Consider the following 17,951-nt stretch of genomic DNA (forward strand, 5'->3'; position numbering starts at 1 on the left):
ATCCCACCTCCCACCCAATGTATTTAATGATATTTTTATTATTTACTTCGCTAATTCTTCAGTTTCTTTGAGTCTCGTGATTACGAGGATCATTCCCCTCGTTCTCTGGGACATCCGGCGGACATAAATTATGATGACAAAGTCACCATAGAGCCCTTAATTCCGGCTAGGCACGAAATTTGTCTTTATACGGATGGTTCCAAAACGGAGCTTGGCACAGGTAGCGGCTTCTGCGTCATGCGAGGCAATACTATCTGCTACACTTGGTCACAGAGGCTGTCAGATTACAATAGTGTATTTCAGGCGGAACTTGTAGCAATTAAGGCAGCATTAGATTAAGCAAAATCTAACAGGACCAGTCAGAATACTGAGTGATTCAGCATCGAGCCTACTGGCCATTAAAGAACTAAACAGCAAAGCGGATTCTGTCCACATTATTAGGGATGCTCTACTTCAGATTCTCGAGTCCCAACGACCGTACTTGAGCTGGGTTCCAGCGTATGTAGGCATTGCTGGAAATGAAGAGGCCGATAGGCTTGCTAAGCTAGCAGCTAACGACTTGAATATGCCTTTAACACCCCTAAAAGCACCAGTTTCCTATTTAAAAAAGATTACCGAACTCAAAATGTTAGAAATTTGGCAACAGAGATGGAACAACTCCACCACAGAACCTTTCGTTTCTTCCCCAAAGTTGGTCTGAATCTGGTCGCTAGTAGTGCTCATCTTACACATTTCTTTACTGGACACGGACCATTTCCAAGCTATTTACGGCGCTTCAGATTAGCTACTTCAGACAGTTGTAGATGTGGAACACTAGGTGATCCGGATCCCTTTGCTTTCGAATGCTCTCTCACGATACTATTTCATTTAAAAAAACCCTCTGAAGCACACTGGTCCGGGTGGTCAGACACCCTCAAGAGAAGTAAGCTCGCATTTAATCAGATTCATCGAGTAATGGACATTTGTACTTGTGAATTCTGTTGAACAGAAGCGGTGTCAACAGTAGCTACAGCAGGCAATTCTATACCAACTTTCATAATTCTTACCTTACAAATTTGGTATCTTACTATATACGATAATATTCAACTACTGAAGTTAGGACAATTTCAGAGACTAATGGCATGCCATTGTACCTATGTTACGTATATGCATGACAGCCATGTTTAGTGCAGTACATGAATAACTTTGCTGGAACATGTTACCTCCTAGATGCAGATTACCACAATCAATGTCTGTCTATTTGTACTTCAGTGTCGCTTCTATCCATTATTAATCTTTAAATTATATTGTGTTTACTTAATTTTTGTATTGTATTCTGTGTATTTCAATTTACATATTGTCTTAGTGTATTGACCTGTTAAGTAGTAAGTGCGTTGTGTTATGTTTTCAAATTAAGTTTGCGGTATAATAGTAAATACATATATAGAGCTCTCGGCTAGTACCATGAAATATTGTGTTCAAATGTTTTGTAACAGTTTCTAGTATTGTGCAAAATGTAACAGTTTCTAACAAATATTCGTGGCCGCAGAACCAACTTTCTGATAAGCACATTGTATATTGATTGTTATTTTGTAGTATTCGCCATTTTATTTCAGTGTATGTACAGTATTCCATTAAGTATCTTGTATAATTTTTTCTATTAATGTGGAGTATAATAGTTTAGGGTCGTATAATGATAAGTAAGTGTGATGTATAATAATAGTATTGAACCAGACTTTCTTGGTTGTAGAACTTTGTAAATATGTATTGAAATATTTTGCTGGATTTAATGTTTTGAAATGACTCGTATTTTAACTCTGCTACAATATATTATATTCGTAATTTCACTGTGACTGTTTCCAAAGGTTAGTGTGTTGTTCAGTATGTTCAGTATGTTCAGTATTATAGTAATATATTGCATAATATATATATATATATATATATATATATATTAAAGTAATGTGCGGAATTATAGTAAGTGTATAATAGTAAGTCAGTATGATGTATAACTGCAGGCTTGAAATTCCAATGTTAGTCTTAAATTTTACTGTTTTTGTTTTACCTTTACCAGTTTTGTATCAATGCAGCTTTGTACTTCTAAGTATTTTTTTTTTTTTTCTTTTTCTTTTTTTTTTTTTTTTAATCTGTGCTATCAGGAATGTCATATGTATTCAAGGTAGTCTTTTGTATTCCCTATCTAGATGTGACTCTGTATTTTTTTTTTTTTTAATTTAGACTTAATAAATGTCTGCAGGGCGGACATCATACTGCAAGGGTTTGTTCCCGGTCAGTAGTCCTCCTTAGCAGTGTAAAAAGTAAAAAAAAAAAAAAAGTTTCTTTGATTCTGAAATTACCATGAGCTAAAGTATCGAAACCATTTGAGAGTATATATCTTTTATCATCAAATGCACTTAAGCCAACTTTTCTCATTTCCACAGTACTAATTTTATGACGTTTTGATGCAATTTTCTTCATTGTCACTTTTGACTGCTCATTACTAAACAAACAATGTTTATAATCATCATGTGAGAGTACATTTTTCACAATACATCTAGATATACCTTTGGCGTTTTTTTTTCTCTTCTTTAGCAGATATGAGACTGTACATTTTTGCTCTTAATCCTATAAATTCAATCGGAGGAACACCTGAGAATTCATCTTTCATTTTTCCTAATACTTTTTTATTCTTAGAGGAATATGCAAAGTGCGTCTTAGGAAAATTAGATAAATCAAAATAATCTTCATTTTTCAGCATGTCTTCATAGACATCCCCTGTTTTAATTTCATAGCATAAAGAATCTGTGTCAGTAAAAAGTAATTTAGCATTTTTACCATATTTTATCTTTATGAAATCATAATGAAAACTGTACATAAGAGTCTTACTAATGTCTAGTACGGAACATCCAACGTATATGGGTCGATTTAATTTAAGAGATGTTTTCTTCATATTTACTGCTGCAAAATCATCATTAAAAATCGTATAACCTTTAAACGCGGGAGATGCTACAAGTTTTTTCAAGCAATTTTCATTATTTACCAATCGTATATGGACACGATTTCTCAAATTTTCTATCGTCTTCCCAAACACAGAATTGTTCATTAATTTGAAAAAGTCTTTCTCGAAATCATTTTTAGCTAGTTTTCGTTGTTCCGTGTTAAATTCTATATACGGTTTCATCCATGTGCCTTGCTTGAATTCAATAACTCGATGAATTTTTTTTTAAATTCATTCCCAACTTAACATATTGTTTCAGATTTTTTGAATGCAGTGCATACATTTTCTTATCATATAAGTTAGGAAAAAGTTTCATAACATTTCCAGGAAATAACCCATTCCGACTTTCAAGCATCTTTTTGCAATAAGATGAAAGTATATCAGGATTGAATTTTAATTGTTCCGGCGCTAGAGGATAATCACTATGCAGTTCATGAAGTTGCTTTGGGTATTCCAAATCTACTTCTAATAAATAACCATATTTTCCATTATCATCAATATCATTAATTTTAAATAATTTTATTTCCTCTTCAGATAACCATCTAAATTCACAGGTTGCAAGTAATTGAGTCATGGCCCAACCATATAAATTATTAGCGTCTAAGTATATTATGTATTTAGTGTCATCCTCTAGAACACACTTGTTCACATATTTATTGTCGGCTTTACTGAAACGATTAACAATAACACTTACGCCTCCGCGCAAGGATTTTTCAAAAAATAAATGCATGTCTGAATCAGTTAAAAGTTCTAATTTAACTTTAGTCATTTTTAAGCAAGCTTGCCAAGCTAATCCAGGCGCTGTATAAACATGACAAGGGTCGATCTCATAATAATTCAAGCAAAGATTTCTAAAGTTTTCGAAAACACAGGCAAGTAACAGTACATCCGTTTTCATGTATAAATCCTGGTATTCTCCTAAATTTTGAAGTTCAAACGTTTTCCACGTATTTTGGGCATGATCATAATCAGTTTCTGAAAGTATTTCGTTTGTTAGGTCGTTGAGGAAAGCATCACGGTGAGGTAGCTTTCCTTCCTCAAATTTTTCATAACAATCGATGTAATTATATGGATAAACACCTTTTCGTAACAGAAGACTTATTTTTTTACTGTCTTTAATGTAATCTTTCAGTATATAAAATTCTTCGTTTTCAAGATTTCCTGCCAGTTTTTCCAGTGATGTGGCCATAAACTGGAAAGAATCCAAAAACTGTAGTTTTTCCATCGAAAATGTAACATACTGCTCCATATTTTGTGCGATGCAATTGATTTTTTTATGCTTCATTTTACCGAGTCCTTGCATGATCAAATGACCATCATAGTTCTTCAACCCATGAAAAATAACCGGAATTTTTTTAGTGAGTTTAAAATTCGGATTGCATCTTCTATGTGCTGCTCCGCGATACTTTTCTGTAATGTGATCATGATCTCGAACACGTTCTTTGCCTAAAGTACTTCTGCATATGTGACAAACTTTAGCTTGTCGAAAAAGAACTTCTTCTTCAGAAGATATTTCCATTGGTCTCTTATTATTTAAAATATCACTTATTAATTGTTCTTCGTTAAGCATGTCTTGAAGGAAGTGATCAACAACATCATCTCCTCTGTAAACTACAGGCTCTTTGAACGTTCTTCCATCAGGACCTATAACATTATAGCAGTACCCAATGGAATATGATGAGACATAATTACTGAATGAGAAGTGTTCGGATCGTTTGTACAAGTGTCAACTTTAACAATGAACGATTCAAAATCCGCGTATATGACAAAAGGTACTTTCAGTTGAAATTCATACTTTTCAAACTGCAATCATTTTTCTTCTTCTGAAGGCATAACGATTTTCTGAAGGCCATGAGTTTGACAATTTTGTATATGAGATGTCAAAATATTTTGCTTCGAAAACCGATGCAAACAGTAGGGACAATAAAAGGCAACTCCATTATGCTTTGTCAGGGAACTTAAAAGCCTACTAACATTTTTTATGTAGCAATAATGCCTTTTTTCTTCCTCACTCAAAAGCAGAAGGTTCACGTGAATGCTGTTCACTTTCTTTGTAATATGCAATGGGAAAACTTCTTTTTCAAAACCAAACACATTGACAGATATACCATTCATTCTTTCAAATTTTTCAATTTGCTGCAGAGGCAATGGGAAATCAAGCCCATCAAACTTCAGCTCCTCCATACGCTGTTCATACTGTGTAATACGTTCAGCATGTGAAGGTAAAGGATGAATTGCAGCTAAAATGGACCATAAAAAGTACTTTTGGTCATTATTTTTAACGTTAATAACAGCTCCCTTAATTGAAATTTCTCAAGGTGTGGGTATGTAACTAGATGCAGAAAGCGGCTGAAATTTAGCAACATTAAAAATTAAACAGATTATGGAATTCAGTACCCATCCACTTCCTTTTCTTTCAAAGCTTTCAAAGCTTGACAAAATCTTTTCGCAACCTTCACCAAGATTACTTCTGAATTCAGATTCTGGTAGACTAACAAAACAATCAGTTCTAAAAAATGAAATGCAGTATTCAAATTCGTTGATGGAGCTACGTCTCTGAAAACGTGCTTCAAGTGCCGCATACCACTTAATGCTTCTTTTTTCCTCTCTTTCAGAAAGTAAAATATGCTCTACTTTATCAATTGAATTTTGTAGAAAAATATTTACATCTCCGTTTTCATTTTCCTTTGGATTTATCCGATGAACAGCTAAAGTATCATTCAAAACTTTAGTGAAATTGCATGGATTTTCAAAATGTATTTCACTGTCAGACTTGGGCCTTTTACGCTTCGACGAATGTCCGTCACCAGACTTCCGTTGCTTATGAGGGACGCAGGACTTCTGATGATGTTTACAATTATCCTTTCTAGAAAATAACTTTCCGCATTTATTACAGGAAAATAGTTTACTATCACCATGTACAGTTGCCATATGACGCATGCGATGACTAATCCTATGAAACAAGGCATCACATTCTGTACAAGGCACAGATTTTATGTCATGTGTTTTCTTGTGTTGCACTAAATTTCTTTTAGTTCCAAATATTTTCTTGCAAATATCACAAAGATACATCTTGCAAGCCTAAGGATAAAGTTAAGACTCCTAAATTATTTCAAATATTTACGGAATACACTACAAATAATGACGTAAATAGAGGAGAAAACTAGTGTTTTCCATCATATTTCATAACATCTTTACGAAATCATTATTCAAATATCGCCTCATACTTCAAACTAAATATTTTATACATTAATTACTAATTATTCAATGTCAACTAACATTTCGCTATTTATCAATTTTCATCACATTTATTAATACTATTTTTTATTATAAGGAGGTAATTTCTAAACGTTTTCGTTCTTAAATTCCACCTTTAAAATCTAACAAGTATTCAAAGTTCTCATGTAAAAAAATGTTTTTCTTACCTTTAGATGTCAATTGAAACAATCCCAATGAACTAACTTTACTTCGGAAATGTTCAACTGTAAGTTCTAAATTCCTAAAAAAAAAAAATGTGAACTGTTAATTATTTGATAAAATGAAACAGTTAAAATAAAAAAAATAAAAAATTCCTGAATATCATAACGAAAATTTCTCCTCATGAAACACACTTTAACCCGCAACATTAAATTTATCACTTTCACAATTATTTCAATGACTACACTATGAAACTGTATTACGGAACGAAGAAAGCGTTAAAAATTAAGTACGTACAAGCTCTTTAATAGAAGCAAACTAATTTAGAATAAGATATAGGTAAATATAAACCTTTTTAAAAAAAATTGTGAATTTCTATCTAGAGATACCCATGTAAATTAAATATTAATTCCTAATATTTAATACATTCTACGCACGACTCTAATGGAAAATACGAAATAGCTCCATCAACGACTTTGAATACTGCATTTCATTTATTAGAAATGATTGTTTTGTTAGTCTACCAGAATCTGAATTCAGAAGTAATCTTGTTGAAGGTTTCGAAAAGATTTTGTCAAGCTTTGAAAGCTTTGAAAGAAAAGGAAGTGGATGGGTACTGAATTCCATAATCTGTTTAATTGTTAATGTTGCTAAATTTCAGCCGCTTTCTGCATCTAGTTATATACCCACACCTTGAGAAATTTCAATTAAGGGAGCTGTTATTAACGTTAAAAATAATGACCAAAAGTACTTTTTATGGTCCATTTTAGCAGCAATTCATCCTTTACCTTCACATGCTGAACGTATTACACAGTATGAACAGCGTATGGAGGAGCTGAAGTTTGATGGGCTTGATTTCCCATTGCCTCTGCAGCAAATTGAAAAATTTGAAAGAATGAATGGTATATCTGTCAATGTGTTTGGTTTTGAAAAAGAAGTTTTCCCATTGCATATTACAAAGAAAGTGAACAGCATTCACGTGAACCTTCTGCTTTTGAGTGAGGAAGAAAAAAGGCATTATTGCTACATAAAAAATGTTAGTAGGCTTTTAAGTTCCCTGACAAAGCATAATGGAGTTGCCTTTTATTGTCCCTACTGTTTGCATCGGTTTTCGAAGCAAAATATTTTGACATCTCATATACAAAATTGTCAAACTCATGGCCTTCAGAAAATCGTTATGCCTTCAGAAGAAGAAAAATGATTGCAGTTTGAAAAGTATGAATTTCAACTGAAAGTACCTTTTGTCATATACGCGGATTTTGAATCGTTCATTGTTAAAGTTGACACTTGTACAAACGATCCGAACACTTCTCATTCAGTAATTATGTCTCATCATATTCCATTGGGTACTGCTATAATGTTATAGGTCCTGATGGAAGAACGTTCAAAGAGCCTGTAGTTTACAGAGGAGATGATGTTGTTGATCACTTCCTTCAAGACATGCTTAACGAAGAACAATTAATAAGTGATATTTTAAATAATAAGAGACCAATGGAAATATCTTCTGAAGAAGAAGTTCTTTTTCGACAAGCTAAAGTTTGTCACATATGCAGAAGTACTTTAGGCAAAGAACGTGATCGAGATCATGATCACATTACAGGAAAGTATCGCGGAGCAGCACATAGAAGATGCAATCCGAATTTTAAACTCACTAAAAAATTTCCGGTTATTTTTCATGGGTTGAAGAACTATGATGGTCATTTGATCATGCAAGGACTCGGTAAAATGAAGCATAAAAAAATCAATTGCATCGCACTTTTAACTGATCCAGACATGCATTTATTTTTTGAAAAATCCTTGTGCGGTGGCGTAAGTGTTATTGTTAATCGTTTTAGTAAAGCCGACAATAAATATGTGAACAATTGTATTCTAGAGGATGACACTATATATATAATATACTTAGACGCTAATAATTTATATGGTTGGGCCATGACTCACCTACTTCCAACCTGTGAATTTAGATGGTTATCTGAAGAGGAAATAAAATTATTTAAAATTAATGATATTGATGATAATGGAAAATATGGTTATTTATTAGAAGTAGATTTGGAATACCCAAAACAACTTCATGAACTGCATAGTGATTATCCTCTAGCGCCGGAACGATTAAAAATCAATCCTACTGAAAAATTTATTTACGGTATACTCCTAGAAGTATGTTATGGTTGTTTCTTTTATCGGTAAATGATTTTTATGTGCAATATGGTTGTTGTTAATTGTTCTACTTAAATTTTCAAATAACAATTTATGAAATTGATTAAGCAGGAAAAGTAGAGTCTAAAAGGAAAATAGTTAAACTTAATAGAAAATTACATATTATATCCTATGTTGAGTTCCGATTTTACCCGGGTAAATTATTTCTTTTACTATTAATATTTTTATCATTTTAATGATCTTGAATTGAACTAATGTCTCTTTCTAAATAAAATGTCATATTTCATTGGATTAATTAATTGTATTTTTTATTTTTACCTTACACCTGACTTTTCACCAGTACACCCTTAAATTTGAATTAGGACTTGTTTCGGTTAAATACACAAAAATGTAAAATGTTTCGGTTAAATACACAAATGTAAAAGATTATTTTCGTCTGGATTAGGCTGTGAGGAAAATTTAATTGTGTTATAGCGTCCTTCCTAAAAGGCACTTAACATATACGGGTGAGACCGTGTGGATACGAACACCTTTGGAAGAATATCCAACGGGCTTACCTTTGGCTGAGGTAGAGCTTGAATGTGATCTTGGTCATATAATAACAAAGGCTGCAGTATTAAGAGATTCATTAGATAAAGGAAGGTATCGTCTAGGTAACAAAACCGCTGCATTCTTTGAAGAAGCAAAACTACATAAAGAAGTTCAAATTTATATGATAAGCGCCATACAAACTTGTACTCAACAGCGACGACTAAAAGAAACGGAAAATCTGGTCTCAACAAATAAGTTAAACTCTCAAATTGAACTTAACGACAAAGACACATTGACTGAAAATGAAAGTTTGTTTAGGTGAGCACCTGATCTTCACTCTTACAAACGTTTTTAGTAGAATTGTAAATTCTACATAAGAGCGAAGATCAAAGGCTTACTTAGAGTTTCAGAAGATTGCTGGCATGTTTCCTTCGCTAGAACCACTTTTTATGGAGAACGCCCAAATAACTAGTTTTGTATAATTATCGTCTAGATTCTGCAGAATACTTGATCTTCATTATATCTCTTTTTAGTAAACTTACATTATATATGCTATGTAAACCCAAAAATAAGCTTCGAATAGGATGAATATTTGCACATTCTACTGAATTTCCTAGATCTGAAGACTTTCTTTTAATTCAAAATTTTTACTTATATTTGCATAACCTGCATTTATTCCATTCCTATTACTGATACGAAAAATTACATTTACGTGAGAGATTAAGAATACCAAAGTGAAAGATTTAGAATACGTGAGAGATTTGAAATACCAGACAACTTCGGTGAGCTCCGTATAGAATTATGATTTATCCCATAAACTGAAAAGTACCAGATCCGGACTCCGGTGGGCTAAAGCGCAATTTAAGCTGCGGCTGTATCAAAACGGTATGCAAGTTTGCATCATAACAAAAAGTAAGCAGTAATAAATGGACAATTATTATTTCATTGGAAATGTAGCGTAACATTTGAATTTCCAATACAGCTGATTAAAATTCGAAATAATTGCCTCCTGTAATTTTGCAAATACGCTGCACGAGAGAAAATACTACTTACTGATTTTAATCATTTGTTTGTCTCTTCATACAATACACATATGTTAAGTTTCGTGATAGTAGTTACTTTCCTTCTGGCTGCATATATTTTTTGTGACAGAGTGTATATTGCAAAGTAACCGTCAGTGTTCCAATTCGCACGAAATGCAGTCAGTCGGAGAATGCGTGGCGATGTTCAAAAGACATTGAATCGGCAGGAATGTGAGTCGGCAGCTGGTCTGCAGCTATTTCTTCCTGCCATTAGATTCAGAGATAGATACTGTTGGTCTAACGAAATAACACTCATAAAATTTTGCCCAGAAGAACTCAGCATGGCTGACACTACTATTATACAGTGAAAAAATTATTTGAGAGAAATGCATCTACTAGATGAAGAGTAATGAAATTGAAAGAAATAGTTGGTAAAGACTTGATGTTAGAGAAAGCCTGTTCTCGAAAAGAAAAAATAATTTTACCTACCTTTTGCGATCTCAGTATACTTTTATTGATATTTGCGAGCAAATTAAAGAAACCTTTTTTATTACAATGCCAGATCGAAAGGTCACGGCTTTGTTAAAGGCAGTCAAAGAAAATATTTAAAAAAAAAAAAAAAAAAAAAACATTAAATTTATTTCGACTTCTGTTTCACCTATAAAACAGAAAAATGCAAAAAAAAAAAAAAAAAAAAAAAAAAAAAAAATAAAAAAAAAAAGTTTCCAGCTTTTCAGAGTGAATCACAAATTTAGTTTTGTGGATCTACATTCCGGAGTTCATACGCAAAAAATCAGCGGTGTATGGTGTTCTTCAAAATGCCGGAACAAGAAATATACGTGCAACAGCTGGAAGTGATACTTAGCGGAATTCATGCAGATGCAGACGTTGTAGCTCAGTGGGGGGGGGGGACATCGAAGCTTCTTCAGAAGTGATTGCCAAACATTTTTCATCCTAAATAAAAAAATAATAATAAAAAAAAACTAATTGTTTGCCGCCAAAGTTAGCCACTTTTTCTACGCTGGTCGTTTTTCGTATCGTAGAGGAAACTCAGATTGATGCAACAGCTCGAATTTGGCAACAAATAAATACAGAAAGTAAATGTTTAGTGGGTAATATTGGCATTACTTCGTATGCCGCGCTTTGATCGTTGGGAGGTCTAATTGTCACTAATGTAAAAAATTACGTGAAAGAGAAACATGCCTAATGCAAAATTTAAAAATAAATAGAAAAACAGTCTTAATTTGTCATAGATTTCGAATAAAACTCTATCAGTTTCAGATATAGATCAAAACACTGATCCCTCCTCTTCGGTAGCAAAACATTTTCTGCAGAACAAAGGAGCGACAACAATGTCGAAAGTAATATGCAGAGTAAAGTAAACACGAATTTAACACCGTCTACTGAGGCGGCGCCTATTGCGGAAAATAGAAAATAAAATAAAATCTAACTTAATGGAATTCTGAAATAAAAAACAATGTAAGATTTCAGAAATGTTGCAACTGTCTGTAACATGATAAAAATGAAAGGAAATGTATTAACAAGATATGTAATATCAAACAACAGATACCTTAATGTCTTAGGAATACGGCAATGTACTAGGAGATGCACAAAATATTCTACGATAATTAGTCTCTTAAAAAATGTTTAATGCAATTTGATGTAATCATATATATAATGTAAACGTATTGTGTGAAATACTAATGTATGTTCGAAGTAATTATGTTATATTAATCTGTCATAATCCAACTTTTGTTAATCGATTAAGTTCCTTATAATAATGCTATACCGTGTTTTTGTAATTTTATATTCAATACGAAAGTCTAGAATTAATGTAAAATATCTGTGTAAATGCCTTGTTGGACTGGCTTCTGATGCGGGCCAACCGAACGGCCAGCGGGTACAGTAGTGCAGTGGAGCAATACCTGTAAATGTCACTGAAGAAGTTTGGTGCTCCGTCCACTTTTCCCTGTCCTTGGATTAAATTAATGTCATCCAATCATTAGATTAAGTTCACCAACTGAAGAAAGTGCATGGATAATTTTTAAACTAGCCTTATGGATAAAACTAAAATCAAAATTATTATTAGTGTCCTATTATGATTAGCTATCGAAGATTTGTTGATATCTCCTTTACGTATGGCAAACCAGATTCACAAAATATCTATGAATTCCTTAGGATCAGAGTTCAGATCCTTAAGGATAGAAACACAAATTTTACTAATAAAGGAGAAAATGACCTGAAAGTTGGGTTTCTGAATAATCCGAGAGATTTTCTAACCAGTATAAGGATCAAATAAAAAAAACGACAAGCTTATTGTGGAAATTTGGGGGAGCGAAGTATCTTTTCAAATGGGAAGACAATTTTTTTAAGGCTTTACCAATCATTGAGGGAGAAATTCTTCTGTCAGTAGCAACTGATTTTTAATAACTGATTCCAATGAAATAGCAAAGATTCTCAAGAACAAACTTCTTAGCAAAATAAGAATAAAAAAAAAAAAAAAACTATTTTTTGTTTAGCAAAGTGACCTGATGAAATATGGGAAGGCAGAGACGAACACAGAAGAAATGGTTTAGGTAAACAATAGTACTGAAATAAAATTCTTTGAGGATAATTAGAATATCAACAAAGCGTAGGTAATTGTCAGATTCACTTTCAAAAAGTAAAAGGAATGACTGGATGACTCATTAATTCAAGTGATCCAGCCATCCATTTAGCCGTAGAATAAAATCTTAGCCATAGAATAAATAATACACCCATAGAATAAATAATACACCCATAGAATAAAATCTTCGTTTAGCGATTTTGTGGCAAAATACTATGGGTTTCGGCTTCCCTGTTCCGAGTAACTAAATCTCACTACAGGTCGACTCTGCCTTCGGGCACGTCGTGGAGGCTCAACCTCCACTATTACCCTCCAGCAGAGCCGCGCACCACCTGGATACGTCACCAGGCAGCACCGGTCGTCAATTGCTCCTGCCAGTCGCTCGGGCGAGCCCGTCGCAGCGGGACATTACCCAGCGACCCCGGGGAAAAACCCCACGGGTTACTAGCACCACGCCGCGCTAGGACGTGCCAGACTCCGAGGCCGGCCAATAAGTGACCTTTCCCAGAGCCTTCAGAACCACCAAGTTCATAATCTTTTATACCCCCGTGGCCGAGACTGCCTAGGTACAGATCCTAGCCAGTAGCTTCGCAGAGTTCTCTACGTCGACCCCCGGGGGGGGTGGCAAAATACTGTATTCTTTCAAAAATTGTACTGGACTTTTTACCAGTGCAGACGAATCCCACAGGTACATAATTTTAAATCAATTTTAAGACAAAGGTAATTTCTATTTGTCATAAAAGTCGTTGAAACAAAAAATGCAAAAAGAAAAAAAAAAAAATAAAAAATAACAAAATGGGGATGTTGGTTGATAAAACTGAAAAATTGCCATGCACTTGGCTGGCTGAAAAATTGCCATGCATTTGGCTGCCTGAAGAATTGTTACGCAGGTGGTATTGTTATGTATTAGATACGCAGCACGAATAAATATAATTCTTCGACATTGTAAATCGTCATTGTTAAATGGTGCGACGTATGACATTAACTAGTATTGCAGTTTGGTAACATGATTGCGTGACTAAGCAAATTATGATGCGTACAGGCTTCTAGGAATTACAGAATTCTATCTGTACGTATTCTTTTTCCTTTCATAAATTACTTTTTTTCATTGCAGCCCAAAGAAATTCTTGTGACATACAGCACGGATATTGGCTGGACACCTTACTTCCCGACACTGGCTGGGGTAGTTACAGAATTAGGAGGACTTATTTCTCACGGTGTGTGATGCTTATTTTTCTTGTACAAATTATTTACAAATCAAACTTAGCGCTGAATTGATTTTAGCAAAGCAAAGTATGTTGCTCTATAAGGAAACTTTTTATAGGTAATGTCATTAAAATTTTTCAATCTGATACTAATGATATATAGGTTAGTTATAATTTTTGAAATTTTACCTCTGAACAAAGTTGTATATAAATTGTGGCTAGTATATTTTTGCATTTATGGTATTTTAATGGTTCTAAATCTTGTGATGTGATGTTTAACTTTGTAGGAGCTGTAGTTAGTCGAGAATATGGTATACCTTGCATAGCTGCAATGTATGGAGCAACGAGAAGATTTGAGACAGGTACATTTGTTTATTTATTTAATTTTAGGAAAAAAATAGAAATATTTTTAACAGCTGCAACTTTTTTTACAAGAAGATTTGAATGTTCTTTTAACAACTGCAACAAATATAATTTTGTAAAATTCTTGAATAAATCCAAAAAAAGAAAACAATATGATTGTTTTAAGAAATAAGTTAGTTGTCATTGGTTATTTTCAATTAGTTTGTAGAGAATATGCTTTTTACTAAATGTAACTCGTGGCAAATCCTCAAAAAAAAAAAAAGTGTAAGCAACTTATTGCTGTGTCTAAGATGAAACAGAAACTTAAGATGGGTGTAAAAGACCCTTTTATTTAAATCTAAGCAAGCTGAACCGAAGACACACCCGATACTAAGAAAATGCCAAAGGCTAGGCAGAGAAATTTAACGCGGAATTTGGCTCTTAGCTTACACTGGTGTTACAGCACTATCGACAAGAATAAAGCAATGCCGAAGACGAGAGCACTTATCTTAGAATAACAAACTAGTAACGTGAAACAGACGTAACACGCTCTGCCTAAACAATCTCAAACTCTCACTTAAATATGTGCGAGCTGATTCGAATTCTGGCAGGAAAAACTGAAAGAGAGAAGTGATAGTACAAATTCAGAACATAAAATAACTGGTTAATTAACATAAATACCCTACAAGTTATTCAGAAGCTCGCACCGCCACTTTGAATTAACGTTTTGGGAACTAATTTCGCGGTTCAAAATGAAAGCATTAGACTAATCTTTCAGTTTAAGGAGGAAGTATTTAATTATGAAAATCGCAGAGTTGTAAAATATACTATTATTAAATTGTGGGAAAATTAAAGCCAAACAAAAGCGCAAAACAAAGACATCTTAAGAGCTATTTTACATAAAAGAAATGGAAGCAGTAGAAAACAAAAGAATACAACAGAAATGATTAATATTGTGTTTAAAATTTTGATAATTGTAGGAAATAAGCAAATCTGCATATTTGTAAAGCAATACTGTCTAATATTGCCAAAGTACTAAGTCAAAAACCTCAGTTTAGCTCAGCCAAAAATGCAGAAATAGAAACAATTTAATAAAATATTTTACAATTCAACGAAGAAAAATCATTGGAAATTTTTATTTGTAATACCCATTAAGTTTCCTTTTAGGTTTTCCTGATTTTTATAAAGCTTTCTGAAGAATGCCATTTCAGAATTAATATCAGTTACATGATCTTTAAGAGTAATAAAGCAAACGGCATAACGGCAAAACTGAAACTGAACCTTTTTAGCCACGAAATACTATAGCTCAGACCAAATGTTTTAATTAGCCAATAGTAAGTAAACAATACTAAGACTCTCAGTTGAGAAATGCAGTAACATCACCATCCGTAATTTCAACATCAGTAGCCCATAACTTTTGCCCTTTTGTCGCTTGCCTTTTTCCAGCTGAAACGTTAGTCTACTGCCTTTCCCTGTTGCCAACTGTATATTGTAAATATGTAAAATGTACTCTTATAACTTCTAGTTAATGACCCAATATGAGTAATTAAGTATTTAATGGATCACTATCAGATAAAGTGAATCATTTTCAGAAGATAATTGATATTCTGAAAGTTGAGCTGTGCTGTTATTTTAACTTATGCTTTTCGAACTGTTTGATTTTTATAATTAATACCAAATAATTATCGATATCGTTGTACTGAGATTTTTCTAATCATGCAAACATTTTGCAGTCTTATAATGTGCATTAAAACTCGCTTTTTTTTTAATATAGGAGATTACGTAAGGCTCGATGGCAACACGGGTATTCTTCAGAAAATACCGCCTCCTAATGACATGTGAAGAGAAAATAAACTAGTGCTAACAGAAATTCAGAACTTCTATAAATGTAGTAATTAGATTGCAATAAAAAAATCACTTCAGGTATTAAAATATATTTAGAATTTGTGAGCTTTTTAAAAAATACTTCGAAATCTTAGGATTAAAGATTTTTCTGGAAAATCGAAAAACATAGAGGGATTTACTCGCCTAACTACTGATACCCAACCTTTGTCTTGTATCGAACATTTTACAAGAACGATTTTCTTCATCGAGAGTCTTAATTTTTTCTGCATTAATAATTTGCAGCATGCAACTTAATCATCATACAAACAACTGCACGTAAATAATTTAAAGATAACAATTAGACTAAGAATATGAACAAAAGTTTTGAAAAAAATTATTTATTAGATTTGAATGGTTTATTGGGTTGCGTTAGAATATATTAGAACAATGCTATATATGTTCAAATTCAATCTTTGGAGACATGGAAAATCCAAGCTGAATTTCGTTAATCGGCGGAGTAAAACGGGAGATATAAAACCGTCTTCTCCTTTTTCTTCTTCGTCCCCCTCTTCAGTGTACATCTGTTTCTTGACCTTGGCTTTGAAGATCATGATTTGGTATCATCGATATGTTTTAATGGCAGCTAGAATATCAGTTGCATTTTATTTCCTATATCTAAAAATATTCTCTAAAAAATGTAGAAAAGCCCGCTGTAATTACGATAGAAGAAGAATTTAATGAAAAGTATCTTTCAAGCAGAGCAACCATTGTATTCATTTGTATTATTTACATGTACATGAAAAATTTGCAAATGAAGATCTGTATCTTTCTGTGCGAAAAAGAAAGCCCACAAAGCCTAGACGTTCTGATTTTTTTTTATTCAGCGAGCAAACATTTTAGACGATTTCATTCAAGCTAAGAAACTTAAACATGAAACGTTATGAGAAACTGTTTACACTCCTCAATTAAGTATGCAGTGCTCAGTCACTGTCGGAAATCGCAACTCCATCGAACATTTTCCGGACAGCGTAATGCTTAAATACCAAGGTAGCTTCTAACTCATAGTGAATGCGTTTATTTTTCAGCTTATTTGCACCCTGCTTTCACTACTTAGAGGTTGATTATAAGTACATCTGCATTGATTCCAAATCCGATCTCTTTTGGTACTACCAACAAAGAATTCGAATGCTTATTTCCAAATTTATTACATGGAGACACTATAACGATTAGTAAAATATCTGGAACTGAGCACTTCGATTTTTCAAACTTCTGTGTGTGTAAAGGTACTTTTATTTGTAATTTACATGTGTTTCTGAAATTAGTTCGATGCATAAATATTGCTTTGAATTTAGCAATTAATCTTAAGCAATAGTTTGACAGCTTTCGGCGAAAGATTTATTTTGCGACAATTATAAAGATGATAACCAACAAAATATGTAGCTTACTTCAATTTCGAAAGAAATATCTGCTCTCAATTAACCACATGCTTATACGTGTACGATACAGATCATGATCCCAAAAATACTTAAAACCAGCCTTATTTTTGCGACCGCTTGTCATAGAAATAGACTTCCAGTTACGAAAATGTTTTAAAAGGTACAAAGATTCAAATTTTGGCGATTTTGAATTTCAACTTAGTGAAAATTACGAAATCTAACTTTACAGTGTGTACCGTAATTTTTGCGAAATCTGACTTCAAAAGCGTTCCCCTGGTCACTTACATTAAGGAAAATTTTGTACTCTTCTTTTATTTAAAAAAAAAAAAAAAAAAAATCTGATGTGGATACCACGTGACTTCCTTGTACGACGTATTAAATTTTACAAAAATTTTTTGCTGTATTTCATTTAAACTTATTTCTATAATTTCATTAGAGTAT

General features: G+C 33.1%; 1 protein-coding gene across 1 annotated transcript in view; it reads left to right on the plus strand.

Moving 5' to 3' along the window:
* LOC118204274 (uncharacterized) overlaps positions 1–16,182 on the plus strand; it is a 280,535-nt gene extending 264,353 nt beyond the window's left edge. The window contains exons 35-37 of the mRNA XM_085821358.1: positions 13,818–13,920; positions 14,196–14,270; positions 16,025–16,182. Coding sequence (XP_085677484.1) covers positions 13,818–13,920; positions 14,196–14,270; positions 16,025–16,092 — 246 coding nt within the window. The 3' untranslated portion in view covers positions 16,093–16,182. The remainder of the gene's footprint in view (positions 1–13,817; positions 13,921–14,195; positions 14,271–16,024) is intronic.
* Positions 16,183–17,951: the final 1,769 nt, after the last annotated feature.

The sequence above is a fragment of the Stegodyphus dumicola genome, chromosome 7 (genome assembly GCF_044657685.1).
Source record: "Stegodyphus dumicola isolate Sdum_Otavi_A_Nest chromosome 7, ASM4465768v1".
Taxonomy (NCBI): Eukaryota; Metazoa; Arthropoda; class Arachnida; order Araneae; family Eresidae; genus Stegodyphus; species Stegodyphus dumicola.